The sequence below is a fragment of the Danaus plexippus genome, chromosome 26, assembly GCF_018135715.1.
Source record: "Danaus plexippus chromosome 26, MEX_DaPlex, whole genome shotgun sequence".
Classification (NCBI taxonomy): domain Eukaryota; kingdom Metazoa; phylum Arthropoda; class Insecta; order Lepidoptera; family Nymphalidae; genus Danaus; species Danaus plexippus.
The window spans coordinates 6208879-6225383 of record NC_083554.1 but is presented as its reverse complement, the minus strand read 5'-3'; the positions used below and the strand labels follow the sequence as shown (position 1 = coordinate 6225383).

At 33.3% G+C, this 16505-nt stretch overlaps 1 protein-coding gene across 1 annotated transcript; it reads left to right on the top strand.

The window, feature by feature from the left end:
• The first annotated feature begins 432 nt into the window (after positions 1 to 432).
• Positions 433 to 14432, top strand: LOC116774450 (venom acid phosphatase Acph-1-like). The gene is made up of 8 exons (XM_032667187.2): positions 433 to 587; positions 9152 to 9256; positions 9641 to 9751; positions 10552 to 10809; positions 11190 to 11372; positions 12329 to 12449; positions 13235 to 13452; positions 13578 to 14432. The coding sequence occupies exons 2-8, from the start codon at positions 9155 to 9157 to the stop codon at positions 13743 to 13745; spliced, it is 1161 nt and encodes a 386-aa protein (XP_032523078.2). The 5' UTR covers positions 433 to 587; positions 9152 to 9154; the 3' UTR covers positions 13746 to 14432.
• The last annotated feature ends 2073 nt before the right edge of the window (positions 14433 to 16505 follow it).

Genomic DNA, 16505 nt, shown 5'->3' with positions numbered 1-16505 from the left:
TGGCGTCGATAAGTAAAAATAAAAAATTCTACACTTTATTTCGATGATAAATTTTATTGCATAATTTAGTGCGTAACTGGCGATATTACAAAAATAATGTTATTATAGGTTTTCTTAGAAGTTTTAATTACAAAGAGTTGTTGACTAATATTTAAAACACAAACAAAGAACAACTACGACGGTGTCAGATTTATTAACGTCTTCCATGATGATGCCGGTTGTCAATTCAAAATGACATAACCTGTGTTGCAATTTGAAGTTAGCATCCTCTAGAATATTTTGCGTAATAAACTTTCTAACAATATATCATCTAATAACTAATCACAAAATTTGTGATACAAATAAGAACAAAGGCAATTACAATTATAAAAATATTCGTAATCATTAAATAACTATTGGAGATAACGTAAATAGAAGTGGCGTTAACGAATCAAAGCGTATGAAATCTTTAAAAAGTATAACTTAAAAACAAAACACGTCTTTGTAAGGTCGCGACTTCACGCTCCAGTCAGTCGGTGGCTCCGTGTCGACCGCTGCAATTGACTTACTTTTTATTACAATAGTTGAGTGACAAGGGAATACATAGGGTAAGTTAATGTTATTTAAGTTTTAATGGTCATTAATTTTTTAGATATTATATTATAACAGCATTTTTATATAACATATTTTTTAAATATATTTTTTCTATATACTAGGTATATATTCGTAGATAAAGTTTAATTCTCATGATTTGTTAACTAGTTACCAATAGTTTTAAATAATGATTATATTGCTGTAAGATTCTGAGTAAATCATTTATTATTTCACGCTAACCTGTTTAATATGTAGGTATCGTTGATGCTTTTTCAACATTAACTGGTTTTTTTTGTACGTATGCGTAGGTGTGGGAGATCTCAATATATTTTATTCGTTTATTTTTTTTTTATTTATACGATAATTGTCATAACAAATTGCTCTAAACGTTCCCATTTTTTTCGTTGATTAACACTTAATTGTTTATTATAAAGTACCTAAGTCATGTACAAATCTATTACTGTGATGTGTCTGAGTGCCGCATGTAGGTGACAGCATCATTTATACTTACACCATTTTGATCACATAACCGTCTAAACCACGAAATACTTAATTAGTGATGCTTGTCTCAATTCGGTTCACTCCGGACAAGTCTCGTCTAGTCTGGTCTAGTCTAATGTGGTCTGATCCACTAAAACATTATAAAAAGAGTATCTATTTTTGATAACTTTCCTTCTTTCTCCGTTCACCCACATACATTTTTTTATCAATATTACCGTCACATTTGTCGAACCGTCACACGTTTGTCGTGTTGACTCAACTTTAAAATCAGAGCAACCGATGTTGGCATTATATAATTATTTACAGAGTATGTTATAAACTATGAATTTCCTAACAAAATTAAATAATTTCCTAGTATACGAGTATTAAACAAATATTCACAATATTTAAAATAGGTTTCTTTGAGAAATATGGTAATTTAATTTTAAACAAATGACATCATTAAACATATCAGCAGGTTTTGTTTTGTGTTACGTTGTTTTTACTATAGTGAGATCAAGGGGACAATAAAAATTCTGTCAACAAAGAGTTGTTTGTTGTTGTTGTCCTTTTATTAGAGAATATCGGACTATACGTCTCTACGTATAGTCCGATATTCTCTCAGTATACATAAACCTGCTTAAATTATTTAGCGTGTACAGTTTTCACGATTTAAGTGACGTTGGGATCAATACGTAAATTATTATTATACTATTTTACTCATATTAAATGCTTTCTGTAGTAATGTGTAAACATCGTACGAGCAAGGAAACGCTCGTGAAATATATCTGACATATTGTTCTGAAATCTTACAAGTGTCCGTCGTCACAACATATACGGAGCGTTTATTATTACGTTTCTATTATTTAGCGTTTACTATTTAGGGTTATTAATGAAAACCTGCAAACGCTCCTTTTGTAGTAAAACGATGAAAACTTGTGTTAAGTGTTCTGGCGATAACACGAAAGAGTTATAATATTTTTCTTCCCGCCAAATTATGAAATAAAACGAAATATTAAAGACGACAGTCTTTCGACAATTATTAGTGCTAATAATAATTTTGGCAAGAAAATCAAAACAAATAAGAAGATTTACTCTATATTCAAGTACAAGATTTGACTATGATCTTAAATTGATTAAAAAACTTACTTTTCTTATGATAAATTAAAAAATATAAATTAGGAACACTCAAACATGGTATTTTTTTTTAATTCATTACCCATGAGAGGAAACTTCTCATCATTCCATGGCTTCATCGCGCGGGTGCCGGATCTATCACGTTGCAGGGAGAGGAGCTTTAACGTTTACTGGGACTTGCGTCCCAGGTGTAGGTTTAGGGGGCTTCTATCTAACGCGAATTAAACGTTCACTTCCACCGTCCGAGCTCCTCTCTCTACCTAACAAATTTTTAACGAACTATAGGGTTTTCCATTAAGGGCGCTTGATCTTTGAAATGCAAAAAAAAATATATGTAGGAAAGATATTTGCGAAATTTTTTTTTTATTTGGAAGGTCTATCGACCCCATTATGTATGGAATATGACATCATTCAAATGACCGCCACGGCTTCGGTTGGTGGCGCGCACACGAAAGGTCCAATTTTCGATGACTCTGGCGCACAAATCGGGCTGTATTTGATCGATGGCGTGGCGTATGTTGACTTTGAGGGCATCGGTGGTTTGCGGCTTGTTGGCATAGACCTGCGACTTAAGAAAACCCCACAAGAAAAAGTCCAGCGGGGTCAAATCGCACGATCTCGGTGGCCAGTTCACGTCGCCTCCGCGCGAGATGACCATGTCCAGAAATTGCTCGTGCAGAACTTCCATCGTAGCGTGTGCTGTGTGGCACGTAGCGCCGTCCTGTTGAAACCACATGTTGTCCAGATCCATATTCTCGATTTCAGGCCAAAAGAAGTTGGTTATCATCGACCGGTATCGCTCACCATTGACGGTGACGGCCACACCATTATCGTTTTCGAAAAAATACGGACCAATCACGCCTCCGGCCCAAAATCCGCACCAAACAGTCACTTTCTGCGGGTGCATTGCCACTTGGTGAACCTCGTGTGGATTGGTCTCGTCCCAAATACGGCAATTTTGCTTGTTGACATAGCCATTCATCCAAAAATGCGCCTCGTCGCTGAAGATGATTTTTTTGCCAAAATCGGCGTCAACTTCCAACTGCTCTAATGCCCAGTCAGCGAACACACGGCGCTGTCTATGGTCATTAACCTTGAGCTCTTGGGTCAGCTGGATCTTGTACGGGTGCAGGCTCAAGTCACAACGCAAAATTCGCCAAGTTGTCGTCTGCGAAAGGCCGAGTTCCTGTGCGCGACGCGGAATTGACTGCCGCGGGTTTTCGAGGACACTGTCGCGCACAGCGGCGATATTCTCGGCAGATCTCGCGTTACGTTGACGCACGGGAACCGGCTGATTGTTAACTGACCCGGTTGACTCGAATTTGTCCACCAATCGACGGATAGTCGACTCGGCAGGACGATCATCGCGACCGTAAAACGGGCGAAGTGCGCGGAACGTTGCTCGAACTGAAGACCCATTTTCATAAAACAATTTTATGATTTGCACGTGCTGCTCGACACTGTAACCTGCCATGGTGGTTTGGGAGGACGGAATAAATATAACACACTGCATTTAACAGCTGTCACTCAAACAACATGGCCGCAATCAGCTGTCAAAGTTCAAGCGTCCCTATTGGAAAACCCCATAACTAGGGCTGCCTTCGAAGTACGTTCTAAGAATGAATTGATGTTAGTTCTGGACAGGTCCAACTCTATCAGTAAGTTGTAGAGAGATTTAGCTGTAATACCTCTTGCTCCAAATTCTACCTTGTGCAAATTTACAATAAACCTGTTCCTAGTGAGTTTTTTAGTGAGCTCGTAATACTTATTGGCCTTGATGCCACGCTCTTTGGGGATTTTGGCTGGTGATATTTAAATGCGTAAAACGTACTTTGTCCAACGTCAGGTCGAATAATAAAAATGGCGCTTTTGGTATTTATTTATGTAAATCAATTTAAACAGAAGATGAACATAAAATATAGTTTTCTTAGCAGTGTAATTAGTTTCATAAGTTTTAAAACTATTTGAATATTCAATTTCTTGACCTAATAATGTTATGAATATTTATAATTATTAATACCAATTCAGTATATATGGAATAGTAATATAAAATTTGATTAAATATTTATTGTGCTTTAAAAAAGTGCATGTCAAAAATATGTATATAATATATTAAAATTATTAATAACATCCATGTCTTAGTAGTACTCCTAGAAAATATGAGATATTTTTTTATCTAATTATTATGTATCGAGATCAATGGCTCGGTAAGTCAAGGGAGTCTCTCAGCGAGCGTGTTCGCTGACCTGGTCTTTGTGTAGACTTTGTTATAGGAATAGGACAATAGGTTAGTAAATATAAAATATATCGCTGTACATAAAACTTCTCAGTCACATTCGACATATCAACGTAATTAATATTTCATTAGCTAGATATTATAATTAGATCTAAGACTTTCACGAGTATTCATTTAAACAAAAATAGTATATTCGGTTTACTACGCATTGTTTTATTATTTTAAATCTACATACTCTCGACGATTCTGTTTTTTTGCACCAAGCGTGATCATATCATATCATATCATCATCATCATCATCATCATCATCACGGATTTTCATCTGTCTGCCACAGTTATAAAAAAAAAAAAATAACGCGTACCTTGTAATCCGAAAATATTAGTTTTATTTTAGCTAGAGATTATATTAAATTAAACTATAAATATGTGATAGCATTTCATCTTCTTAGTAAAATGACGTAACTGACTTGAATCTGAACTGTCTAAAGTCTGAAACACAAAGAGACACTCAAACGTGTCTGTTATTAAATGTCAGTCTTCCTTTCTCTTTAAATGTTGCAAAATTATATTCTAGACAACAAGTTCGTATTAAATATATTATATACATATTAAAACTTTATTATTTTAAAAGTCTTGTTATATTTGGAACAATCATTTTGTTAAAGTAATATTTATTTTTTGTATCAATTCTATATTTTGTAATTTATTTGCTGTTTACCTACATATAAGTTTAAACCGAAGAATAAACCTATTCTTGTGTGGTTAAAAAAATATTACGATTTTAACAAGCAATCCCTGACCAGGTTTTTTGACGTTCGTAAAATTAATAAAATTAATTCTTTCAAGAAATAAAAGGACTATACTCCTACTTTGTATAATTACTGATCTCATATGTTTTATATTGCATAACATTGTAACTACAAAAAGTATCTAGTATAAATCATGACTTGTTACTTCATATGATTCGTGAGATAAAAAAGATCTTTGTTTGAAGCCTGTACACTATAGCTTTGTTGTAAATGACTTGCGTGTAAAAATGATTACATCGCTTATTTGACTCGTATACTTGGGAGTTCACAGGCTCGATATTCATTATTAATTACATGAAGATATCTATATGTAACTTTTAACAGATCTGAGTAGACCGTTACGTAGAATTTGTAAAATGTTTACTTCCTTTAATACGTAAAAGAGTTATTTAATGTAAATATGCTTTTGTGCAGCAATTTTGATATTTATTCTAACGTGTTAGCTACAAGACGTCAACTAGTAGAGCTATTCATCCTATTTTGTAATTTGTATAAAGTAGAGACAACAAAGAAATCAACGAGACTCGCTCTTAATCATATAAGTCACGTTAGAATATATTTTACCTAATAATTCATTCATTCTTTTTAGTTTGTTAATTTTAATATATATATATATATATGTATACCCATTGACAGATGAAGTCTTAGTTGAGTGAGTAAAGAGATTTAAGTCCTTGATTGTATGACACTTGACACATTTGACAAGTGAACTGAAACAGATAAGATTTATATATGATCGAAATATTATAGGAATTATTGTCAACCTTCGATTCCAATATCTTACTTTAAGAAACATGTATTTTCTCATATTACTATAATGAACGCCAGTATCTGTGATAGATGGTTGTCGTTTGTGGATATTCCTTAATATTTCAATTAAAAACGATTGAATAATTCAATAATATTGGCCTTATGTCAGAATAATGTAAAGCCTATATAATATAGTTCCAGCCTAAACACGGTGTTGCAGATATATTTTCAATGAAATAACGTAACAGATAATAAAGCCTCAGGCGTTCGATTATTATTTCATCTCTTGATTAAGCCTACGTTATTCTTATATTTTTAATTTTAATATCAAAAAATTCACTTTGAAAAAATCTCTGGCAACAACTATAGGGTTTTCCATTAAGGGCGCTTGATCGTGCAGAACTTCCATCGTAGCGTGTGCTGTGTGGCACGTAGCGCCGTCCTGTTGAAACCACATGTTGTCCAGATCCATATTCTCGATTTCAGGCCAAAAGAAGTTGGTTATCATCGACCGGTATCGCTCACCATTGACGGTGACGGCCACACCATTATCGTTTTCGAAAAAATACGGACCAATCACGCCTCCGGCCCAAAATCCGCACCAAACAGTCACTTTCTGCGGGTGCATTGCCACTTGGTGAACCTCGTGTGGATTGGTCTCGTCCCAAATACGGCAATTTTGCTTGTTGACATAGCCATTCATCCAAAAATGCGCCTCGTCGCTGAAGATGATTTTTTTGCCAAAATCGGCGTCAACTTCCAACTGCTCTAATGCCCAGTCAGCGAACACACGGCGCTGTCTATGGTCATTAACCTTGAGCTCTTGGGTCAGCTGGATCTTGTACGGGTGCAGGCTCAAGTCACAACGCAAAATTCGCCAAGTTGTCGTCTGCGAAAGGCCGAGTTCCTGTGCGCGACGCGGAATTGACTGCCGCGGGTTTTCGAGGACACTGTCGCGCACAGCGGCGATATTCTCGGCAGATCTCACGTTACGTTGACGCACGGGAACCGGCTGATTGTTAACTGACCCGGTTGACTCGAATTTGTCCACCAATCGACGGATAGTCGACTCGGCAGGACGATCATCGCGACCGTAAAACGGGCGAAGTGCGCGGAACGTTGCTCGAACTGAAGACCCATTTTCATAAAACAATTTTATGATTTGCACGTGCTGCTCGACACTGTAACCTGCCATGGTGGTTTGGGAGGACGGAATGAATATAACACACTGCATTTGACAGCTGTCACTCAAACAACATGGCCGCAATCAGCTGTCAAAGTTCAAGCGTCCCTATTGGAAAACCCCTTAGTTGTGAGCAAAAACTACAGTACTGTATTAAATTGTATCATATAATGACGGATAAAATCAGTATGTATTTTTCTGTTCTGCACGTTGTTATATACATTATTTATTCGATACATTGAGAGCATACTAGTTACCTTAAGGCTTGCTTTGAAGATATTTTTCCTTATGATAAGACTCACACACGTCCTGCACATGTCCCACTAATGATCGTAATTATTGTCCCACTACAAACAGAATTACTTCTTAAGCAAGTATATATTTTTTAACATATTTTTATATCTGTCTGTAGAAACAAAACATGTTTTAGTTAAATGTTTTAAATATTGTTACTATTTTTTTATCTTTATTAACTTATTTCCTGCGAGACAGTCCTAAAAACTGCAACCAGTTAATTCCAAAATGTGTCGCTTGTTTATTCTTTAAATAAAATGTATCAAGTTTTTACTAGAATTATTTCTACAGCAATGAAATTTATATACAAAGATTAATAACGAAAAAACTTTTAGCAGAGTAAATTTAGTTAGATGACAGGGAACTAAAACCCCACGGGGAGGAAGGGACTCGTTCATTGTTACGACTAATTAGAAATTATGTCGGATAACTCATCTAGTCAAAGTGTTTGATAAGCAAGGTCGAACTTATGACACCCATATCAAGTAAATTTAACGTAACTATATAATCTTATTGATAATGAGGGTAAAGGTCATCACGTTTTAATTATAAAACATGTGCTGAATCTCTGATTTCGGAAAATAAACATATCCTTAAATTGATGCAATACTTGTATTTTAAAAGTTTTGAGTAAAATGGTTGTAATCCAGAATTTCCCATGGTGGTGATGGTGGTTGTGATAGACTCCGTAAAGAGAGGGTACTTCGACATTTTTAACTATTCCCACCTCGTTCCGTATTGTCCATAACTAGGCAGATAGATATGAAAATATTTAAAAATTCAACTTATTCCTTTAAAATGTCGTGCATGTAACAGCTCAATTTTTTTCTTATGGAAAAAAAATGCATTTGTTCCAAAATATATTTTATAGAAACTGAGAATTATTGATACTTTAATTATTTATTAAAAAAAACCATGGCTTTTAAGTTTTAAACGCCATGTTTCTTTTTTTAAATATATAACTAATAATTCGATATTATTTTAGTTTTATCTCTTTAAGTCGAATTTTAATTCGTAACACAATGACATCGCCCTCCAAAACCTTCTATGTAATTCTCTTACCCGGTCTACACAGTCGGGTAAAAAATTATAAACAGAAGACTCGAAGTTACTCGTATATTTAAACTAGAGCTGTACCTAAAACGGAGCTGTTTCAAAATCTAAATCGGAAACTAGCAACGGTATTGTGGTTCTTATTGATACAGGTGGTGCTCACACTCAGTGTTTGTTCCGAGCAAGATGTTGCATTATGAAACACCGATGTTCGTTTTACATCACGCCTCAAAGACATCACCTGTTCGACAAAGTTCGTGTTAACTAGAGGCGGACAAACAAATGATAAAGCTACATGGTTATATATTAACATAAATTATATTGTATTAAAACTACATCGGAGTCTGTTTATAACCACACGATAAGTCGAAGAATGAAACATGCGAAACTTTGCCTGAATAAAGATGTGGTAAAAAAAAATATATGTTTATTGTCATTTTAAATAAATATAAAGTGAGCTATTTGTGACATTGTCCCAAGAGTTACAGAAGAATGTTTTCATTCCTCATGACAAAAACCTTTAATAAACATTTTTTACATATTATATCATACATTAGAATAATAATTATAATAGTTTTTTAATCATTAAATCAATCAACTACAATCTAACCCATTAAGTAATGTTTGTGGTTACAGAAGATGTTTCGTTACCTCCTCATAGTCTTACTACAGCTGGAGTTGCTCCGAGGCAGCAACGTCTCCAATGAGCTTGCGGACGAGGAACTGGTCCTATCTTTTGTGGTAGGCAACAGATTTTGTCTTATTTTTGGGAGTCGTTGATACTTCTCTAGAAGAACATGTCTATGACTTTTTATAAAATATATCAGTTCACCGAATTGATCTCAGACACTAACTGTTATTTACAATTATATTATAATTGGTTTAATTCAAGTATTGGTCCCATATAAAAATAATACAATGTGAAATAAAGAAAATATTAGTACGAGCGAGTGGGAGCGAAAACCTGCTACCTTCGGAACATCAAACGTTTAAGTCATTTAATTAAATAAGCTATTATGATCTTATTCAAATCGGCGAATCTATATATATATATTACTGTAAGAACCCCCACATAGTTCTCATTTTTGTTCATTCCAAACGATATCGCCAATGAATATTCTTCAGGTTAGTCGGCATGGAGAAAGAGCACCAGATTCTGATGAATTGGCTCTGTCAGATCAGCAGGAAAAGTTGAGAAAATTGACATACATCGAAGGTTTAGAAGGACTGACTAACGTAAGTTAATCAATTTATACGTCTCCCTTGTTACTTGTAACACTTAAGAATTTTATCTTTAAATCATTATTCGTCTGTTATATGGTTTTACCATTATATAATACAAAGTACATTTCCATAAGAAATTTATAAAGCGGGCGGATAATAAAAAGAGATTTTTTTCATAAATCTCTAAGGTTTTTACGTGTTGTTGTAACCCAGCGGAACTATGAGTACATAAGTCAATATTGCGAAATAAAAAATTGAGTCAGTTACAACGACCTTTATATTAAATGTCTTTAAATAATAAAATAGCTCTGACTGATTTATAATATATTATTCTGTATTAATGAATTAACTAGTGTTTTTCAAAATATTTTGTTACAGGAGATTTATTCGAAAGTTAGTTTTATTTATCTTGGTTTGTTGTCGATTTATGACCAATAATTATACTGTTTTTTGGTCTGGTTTTGATTCCTAATTTACTCAATTAAATTAGTTTTTATTACTAAGTACATTTCCTACTTATATCAGACGTTTGAAGATAAAAAAAAAATATCATATTTAACAAATAATACGAATTTTCAAACAATGCCTCAGTTACTAGTTTTCTTTAATATTGATGTAGCTTTTCACCCTTTCACTTGATTGAGAAAATAAATTGTTTACCAATTGATTAATTACATTTCGTTTAGAACTTGGCTGCTTGCTTGCGTTATTTATAACTTTTATAAATTTTCTTATCTAATTGTCACTAAAATCTTTGCAATATTAAGGGCTATTAATCTACTTCACTCATTTCAACTGGTGACAATTTTTAGGCTGGTAAACGTCGGGCCTATCAAATCGGTAAATTCATTCGCCAACGCTACGGACACGAGGGCTATGGACTGCTGCCCAAAATATATATGCCAAGCGAAGTAGAAATCAGAAGTACTGATAAAGACAGGACGAAGATGACCGCACAGATCGCGATGGCAGCTGTCTTCCCTCCAGAGCCTGAAGAACAGTGGGACGAAGGTTTGGGAAGAGTCTGGCAGCCGGTTCCTTACACAGCCATACCTCTGTCAGAGGATTATGTAAGTAAGCTTTAAGCACTGACAATCACTAGATTTCTTGACGTGATTGGGAAAAAAAATGAATAAAAAGTTAGTTGCCAACCCTCTAAGTAAATAGTTTTGCTCTAGATAAAGATGTAAGTTATTTTGCCTTGATGCTTCGGTTACAGATAGGTTTTATGAATGGTTATGATATCAGATCATGTTACGGGTGATAGCATTGCAAGAACCTTAAATAATAGGAAATACCTAATTATATAATATCAGCCATCAGATAATTAAAAAATTGTGTGGGAACTTTAACATAGATTCCTAAAATTAACAAAGTTGTCGATAAATATTCATCCAATCCTCTATTCTTATTTATAATGGATACACTAACCATAATTCTTTGTTTTCAGTTGCGCTATTATGCAAACTGTCAGAAATTCAAGGACCTCATGGCTATAGCTAAGAAAAAGGCCGTGTTGGAAGAATTCCATCAATTCCAGGACATGGTGTCACTAATTTTGAAGGAGACAGGAAAAGACTTCAGCGAGGACCCGCTCCAGTTTCAGACCATATTTGATCTGTTTAAAAGCACGGTAGGACATTACAACATTCATACTATTGCTGTGTGCTTTTTTATTACGTTTCCAAGTTATTTCTAACGGACTAAGCATTAACTTCTCGACAATTTCAATTGCTTGTTATCGTATGAGATTTTTGTTATTTTTTAAATTGTGGTTAATACAAGATTGCAGGGACGGCTTTTCTTATATTTTATCCAATACGACTCTGAAAGATATTATTTTTTGAATATAAGATATATTATTCTCTCTCTGTTTTTGGACACGTCCAGAAGTCGAGGCATTAATGCTAACTAACAGTCCAGCTCTCTCGTATTTCAAAAATTAGTATGATCCAGGTTCATATGATTGTTGCTGTTCACTGTATTCCATAAAATGTCTTTTAAATGACCACAATTTTTGTTTTTCATTAAACAATTCACATAAAGGATATAGCTAATACTGTTGTTAAGATTCAATAGAATGTATTACATTTGTTTTGTATGAATTGAATTTTTTTAATTATAGCATATATTATAGCTTTTAAATGTCCCACTTGTGAAAATGACAAATGTGTTCGAATCTCAATCTTCTAAAACATCTGGAAAGTTTTTTAATTAATCACTCGCTCAAAGGAAAGATTTTAAGTAAAATAATTTTTGTGGGTTCTCATAGTAACAATATTACTTGTTTTCTTTTCTTTGATATCTTTTTCTAGCGACATACTTAATTTGGACATTAAACATTTTCTACAGTGACTCCTTGATGACTAAGTTTGACTAAAAGACACTTTGTTTGTGTTTTGTATTGTCAATGGATTGCGAAATCTTTAAGAAAAAGCCACTAACTAAGAGAGAGGGAGAGAGAGAGAGTAGTATCAATGTATAGCATTATCCACATCTTGTCAGGCTTAAAAAACATAAGATTCTCAGTTATTTATGCTACCAACATGTTTTTGTGGATCAATTTATAGAGGAACCTTGTAATTTTAGGTCAGTTTAGGATTAGACATTCCGGAATGGGCGAAACCTTTACTACCCGAGCTAGGTGAAGCAGCTAGGTTAGCTTACCGGCTCTACTATAAGACTGATGAAATGAAGAAAATTGGGGGTGGTAAGTTAACATTTATACATATGTATAAGCTTCAGAAGAAAACTAAAAAACTATTTATAAATAAATATAACTGTGGAAAATATTAAGTGAACGCTTTCAATTATTTAAGTGACAGGACATTATACATATTATAGTAACGTAGAATATACTTAAGATGATAAATTATTATAAGCAGTACTAAAATTATTTTTATTTATTTATTTCACTGATAGCGGAGTTCATACTACAAACTAATTACTGCTCTAGTTCAGAAAGTTCTTAAGATTCTTTCGAAGTAAGTTACAGCAATCGACACCAGAAGTTTTATTTAAAAACAAAACTTGTCCTCACAAACGGAACCTCACCACGCGACGCTGTTGGAACTCTACTTCACAAGTCTCTACAAATATAAACCTAAACCGTGTTACTTAAAATACATATAGTCTTACTTCAAGACGTTCAACAACGTTGATCAATAATCATAATGAGATCTTTCCATTCTGTCCACACTATATTATGTAATACTAACATAAACGTACATAAGGTTAATCTATATGATTCATTGATAAAAATAAGTAAATCTGCCAGGAAATTTCTGTTGAAATTGATTGACTTATTACAACTTTTTTTAACATTACATAAGTAAATAAATACTTTAAAATGCCATGAATAGTTTGTCGTAAAAATAGAAAATACGTAGAACATTTACCCATTCAAGAATCCTCAGGGACTAATAGGAAAAGTCTATCAGCTGCAACATAATACTTAATGGTAAGAATGATAATTAATAAAATCATGGGTTCTAGGAGTTCTGCTCAACGATTTCATCGAAGCAGCAAAAAAGATATCATCGGGTGAGCCGATGAAGAAACGTTTCCGAATGTTCTCCGGACATGACTTCAATATCGGCTCACTGATGGAGGTCACTAAGGTCATCAGACACGAACAGAGCAACCCCGAGTATGGTGCACTGTTCGCCTTAGAGCTGTACAAGTCAAAGAGGACCGGGGAATATTCAGTTGTGGTACGTTGAACTAGTCACCGAGCAGTCTGTTATTAGTGATGAATAAAAGCATCCCTAAGACAATTTCGTATTGTGCACGGTTCAAGACTATAAAATTTTTATATTAAAATTTGTTATAATTTCAGCCTATCTATTTACCTCGAGCTGGAGCATCGTCAGTCCAAGTTCTTCACTTCAGTTTCTGTGAGAACACACCCCACTGCAGCTTGGAGAAGTTCATTGAAAATACTAAGGAGTTTGTCCTACCAGAAAAAGACTTCTACAACATCTGTACCATCAAAACTGAACTGTGATACAATGTGATATTAAACTAATGATGCATAGTAAGGAAGGTATTTAAGTTTCATAATATAATCATCAATTAGGGCCAACGAAACAAGATATTTTTGTAAATATCTTTTTTTACTCCAATATCTACTGTGAAACGTGTTCTTAAAATGATCCAATAAAACCAAGGCATGCGGTGTAACTTTCATTAAAAGGATTACACTCGCACTCGACGGATTAAAACGATATTTTAATAATTAATATGGGAGTTTTTAATTAATTTTTTAAAGCCATCGCTCATTTTGCCGTTTCACAAAAATTACGATTTACTTTTAATGTCTGTAGTTAGTTCGTTTGATGTATTTGACGTCAATTAAAAAGTTTTGTTCATCCAGAATGTACCATGTTTGGATTTTATTTTGATACTCGTTGGTCTTATCCTTTACATAGCGACTGCCTGATGCTTAACTGTCCCTGGATTGTATGTGTTTTAAGAAGTGTAAGATATCGACATTGAAATATAATAATGTCATATTTTGTTAATAGGACTTATAAAGCATTTGGATTAAAATATAAGGAAAGGCTCTGTTTTGTGTGATAATTATTTGTTTTGTAATAATATTGTACTGAGAGCGTCGGCCATGTTAATAACTGATGCATTTTCTCTGTAATAGTTGATAGTTTTGATGATATTATAAACTTTTGTATTTTTATTGAAGCGTTTTCTTGCCTACTTTATTATTTTGTTTCAGAGTCAATCATACTATATTAAAATATTAACGAGACATACGAAGATAATAATAAGTAATAAAAGGCTTCCCTTTTGCATGTCGCTAATTTGTAATGAAAAAAGAAACAACTTCAAGACTTAGTTTGTATATCAAAGTGAGTTTATTTAAGACAGAAGTTATCGTTTTTATTTCTGTTACATTATTTCTAAACTTACCTACATATGCAAGTTATTTACTTAAAATTTTGAAATCGTTTTTATTTATATATATTATTATTAAATTAGTAGGATAAACTAGGTAAGTCCATAAGGATACCTTATATTGCTTTGCAATCGATGAGCTAGATCCCAATGCACTGCTAAAACGACCGCATGACCCTCGTGCATACCAATAAATTATGCAATTACGTAATAATCTAACAGTAACTGATAATTATTTATAATTGCATACCACAAAATCCATCCCGACAATTCCCTATCTCAAGAAGTACTGACCCTATTTTGATAAATCTTGCAGGATTCCCTAAGTTGAACAATATCTAGTACAAACAAAATAAAAATCACACTTGTAGTTTCGGTACCATCCGAACAGAAACATACATACATACATACATAGACGCTGATATAGACTAACATATACGAAAACTGCGCAGTTCTGGAAATATTACACACGTACAGGTCGAATTGTTTACCTCCTTTTTTTTAGGTCGGTTAAAAATAAGATGAATTGATAATTTAAAATAACTTTCGAATGGATTTTGCTCTTGTATAATGTTTTTCGAAATTATTAGCATAGGATATGGTTTATAATATATTAAACAACATTTTGTTAATCATTTCATAAAAATATTTGATGTTTACACAAAAGAATATAAAAGCTTGTTTATAATTATTATAATATGAATACAGATCACTCTGTCAAATATAAAATATTACCGTTAAAATTTGATTACTGGCTGTATTCATAAACAAACAATAATAAAATTTTGTATACATATAATATAATAATAATATTTCCTAGCTGTTGGAAGCTAGGTTCAGCCAAATACGACCCTCTCACAGATCAACGTCAAGTATCTATTGAAGTTCCAATCTTTGCGATGACTGAGAGTATCTTACGCCATAATCCCCAGTTCCTGTCATTCCATGCTAATATAATTCCTTCACCTACACCTATTGCATGTATGATAACATATTTCACTGAAAAACTTTCACGCGTTTAATTGACGATACTACGACAGTACTGGTTTCGTCCGCTAATATTTCTTCCTAGCGCGTAAAGTAATGGATAATTAAGACATGCATTATTGAGATCCTTATAGAAAATTATTGCAAAATAAATTGTAATAACCGTATGTCATTGTTAAATTTTATTTGCGAAAAGAACCATTTATGGTCACGAGCGTTATTCATGTTTCTGCTGGCGGATATTGTTTTGAAATGTGAAGATATTTTGTTATTAGTTGTTTTAAATTTATTTGGTTTATTTGTTATCATTCGTGTTTATCCTATTTCGAAGTCTTATACATCGTAACCTTTTCAACTAATTACCTGCACAATGGATATACATAAGAAAAAAAAATATTCAACTTATATTATATTAAAATTATATTTTTTTTAGTAAGACACATTAAATGAATGATAGTAGACGTCACCTAGATATGACAGAGTTGTAAATAAAATATGTTTTGATAGTCTGGATCCGAAGTTCCTTCCTATTAGTGTAAGAAATGACTTTCAATTAAACGAACAATGAACCTAAATTGAACCTAAATGTGTCTTTGAAAATATTACTTCTGTTACTCAATATCTTCTTACAACCGAAATCTTGAGAAGTGAAAAAAATACAAGTAGTATTACAAATATACGATGTTTTTCAAACTCTATAGTTACTGTACAACACACGAACACCTGTAATGTTTTAATAGCAATTATTGTTTTCATCAATTCTAAACCATAAATTATTTCAGGCGCAGCAGCAAAATTTAGAATTAAATGTTTATTGAAAATGATTTCACCTAATATCTTTATAAGAGTCAAATCATGTGTACATGTC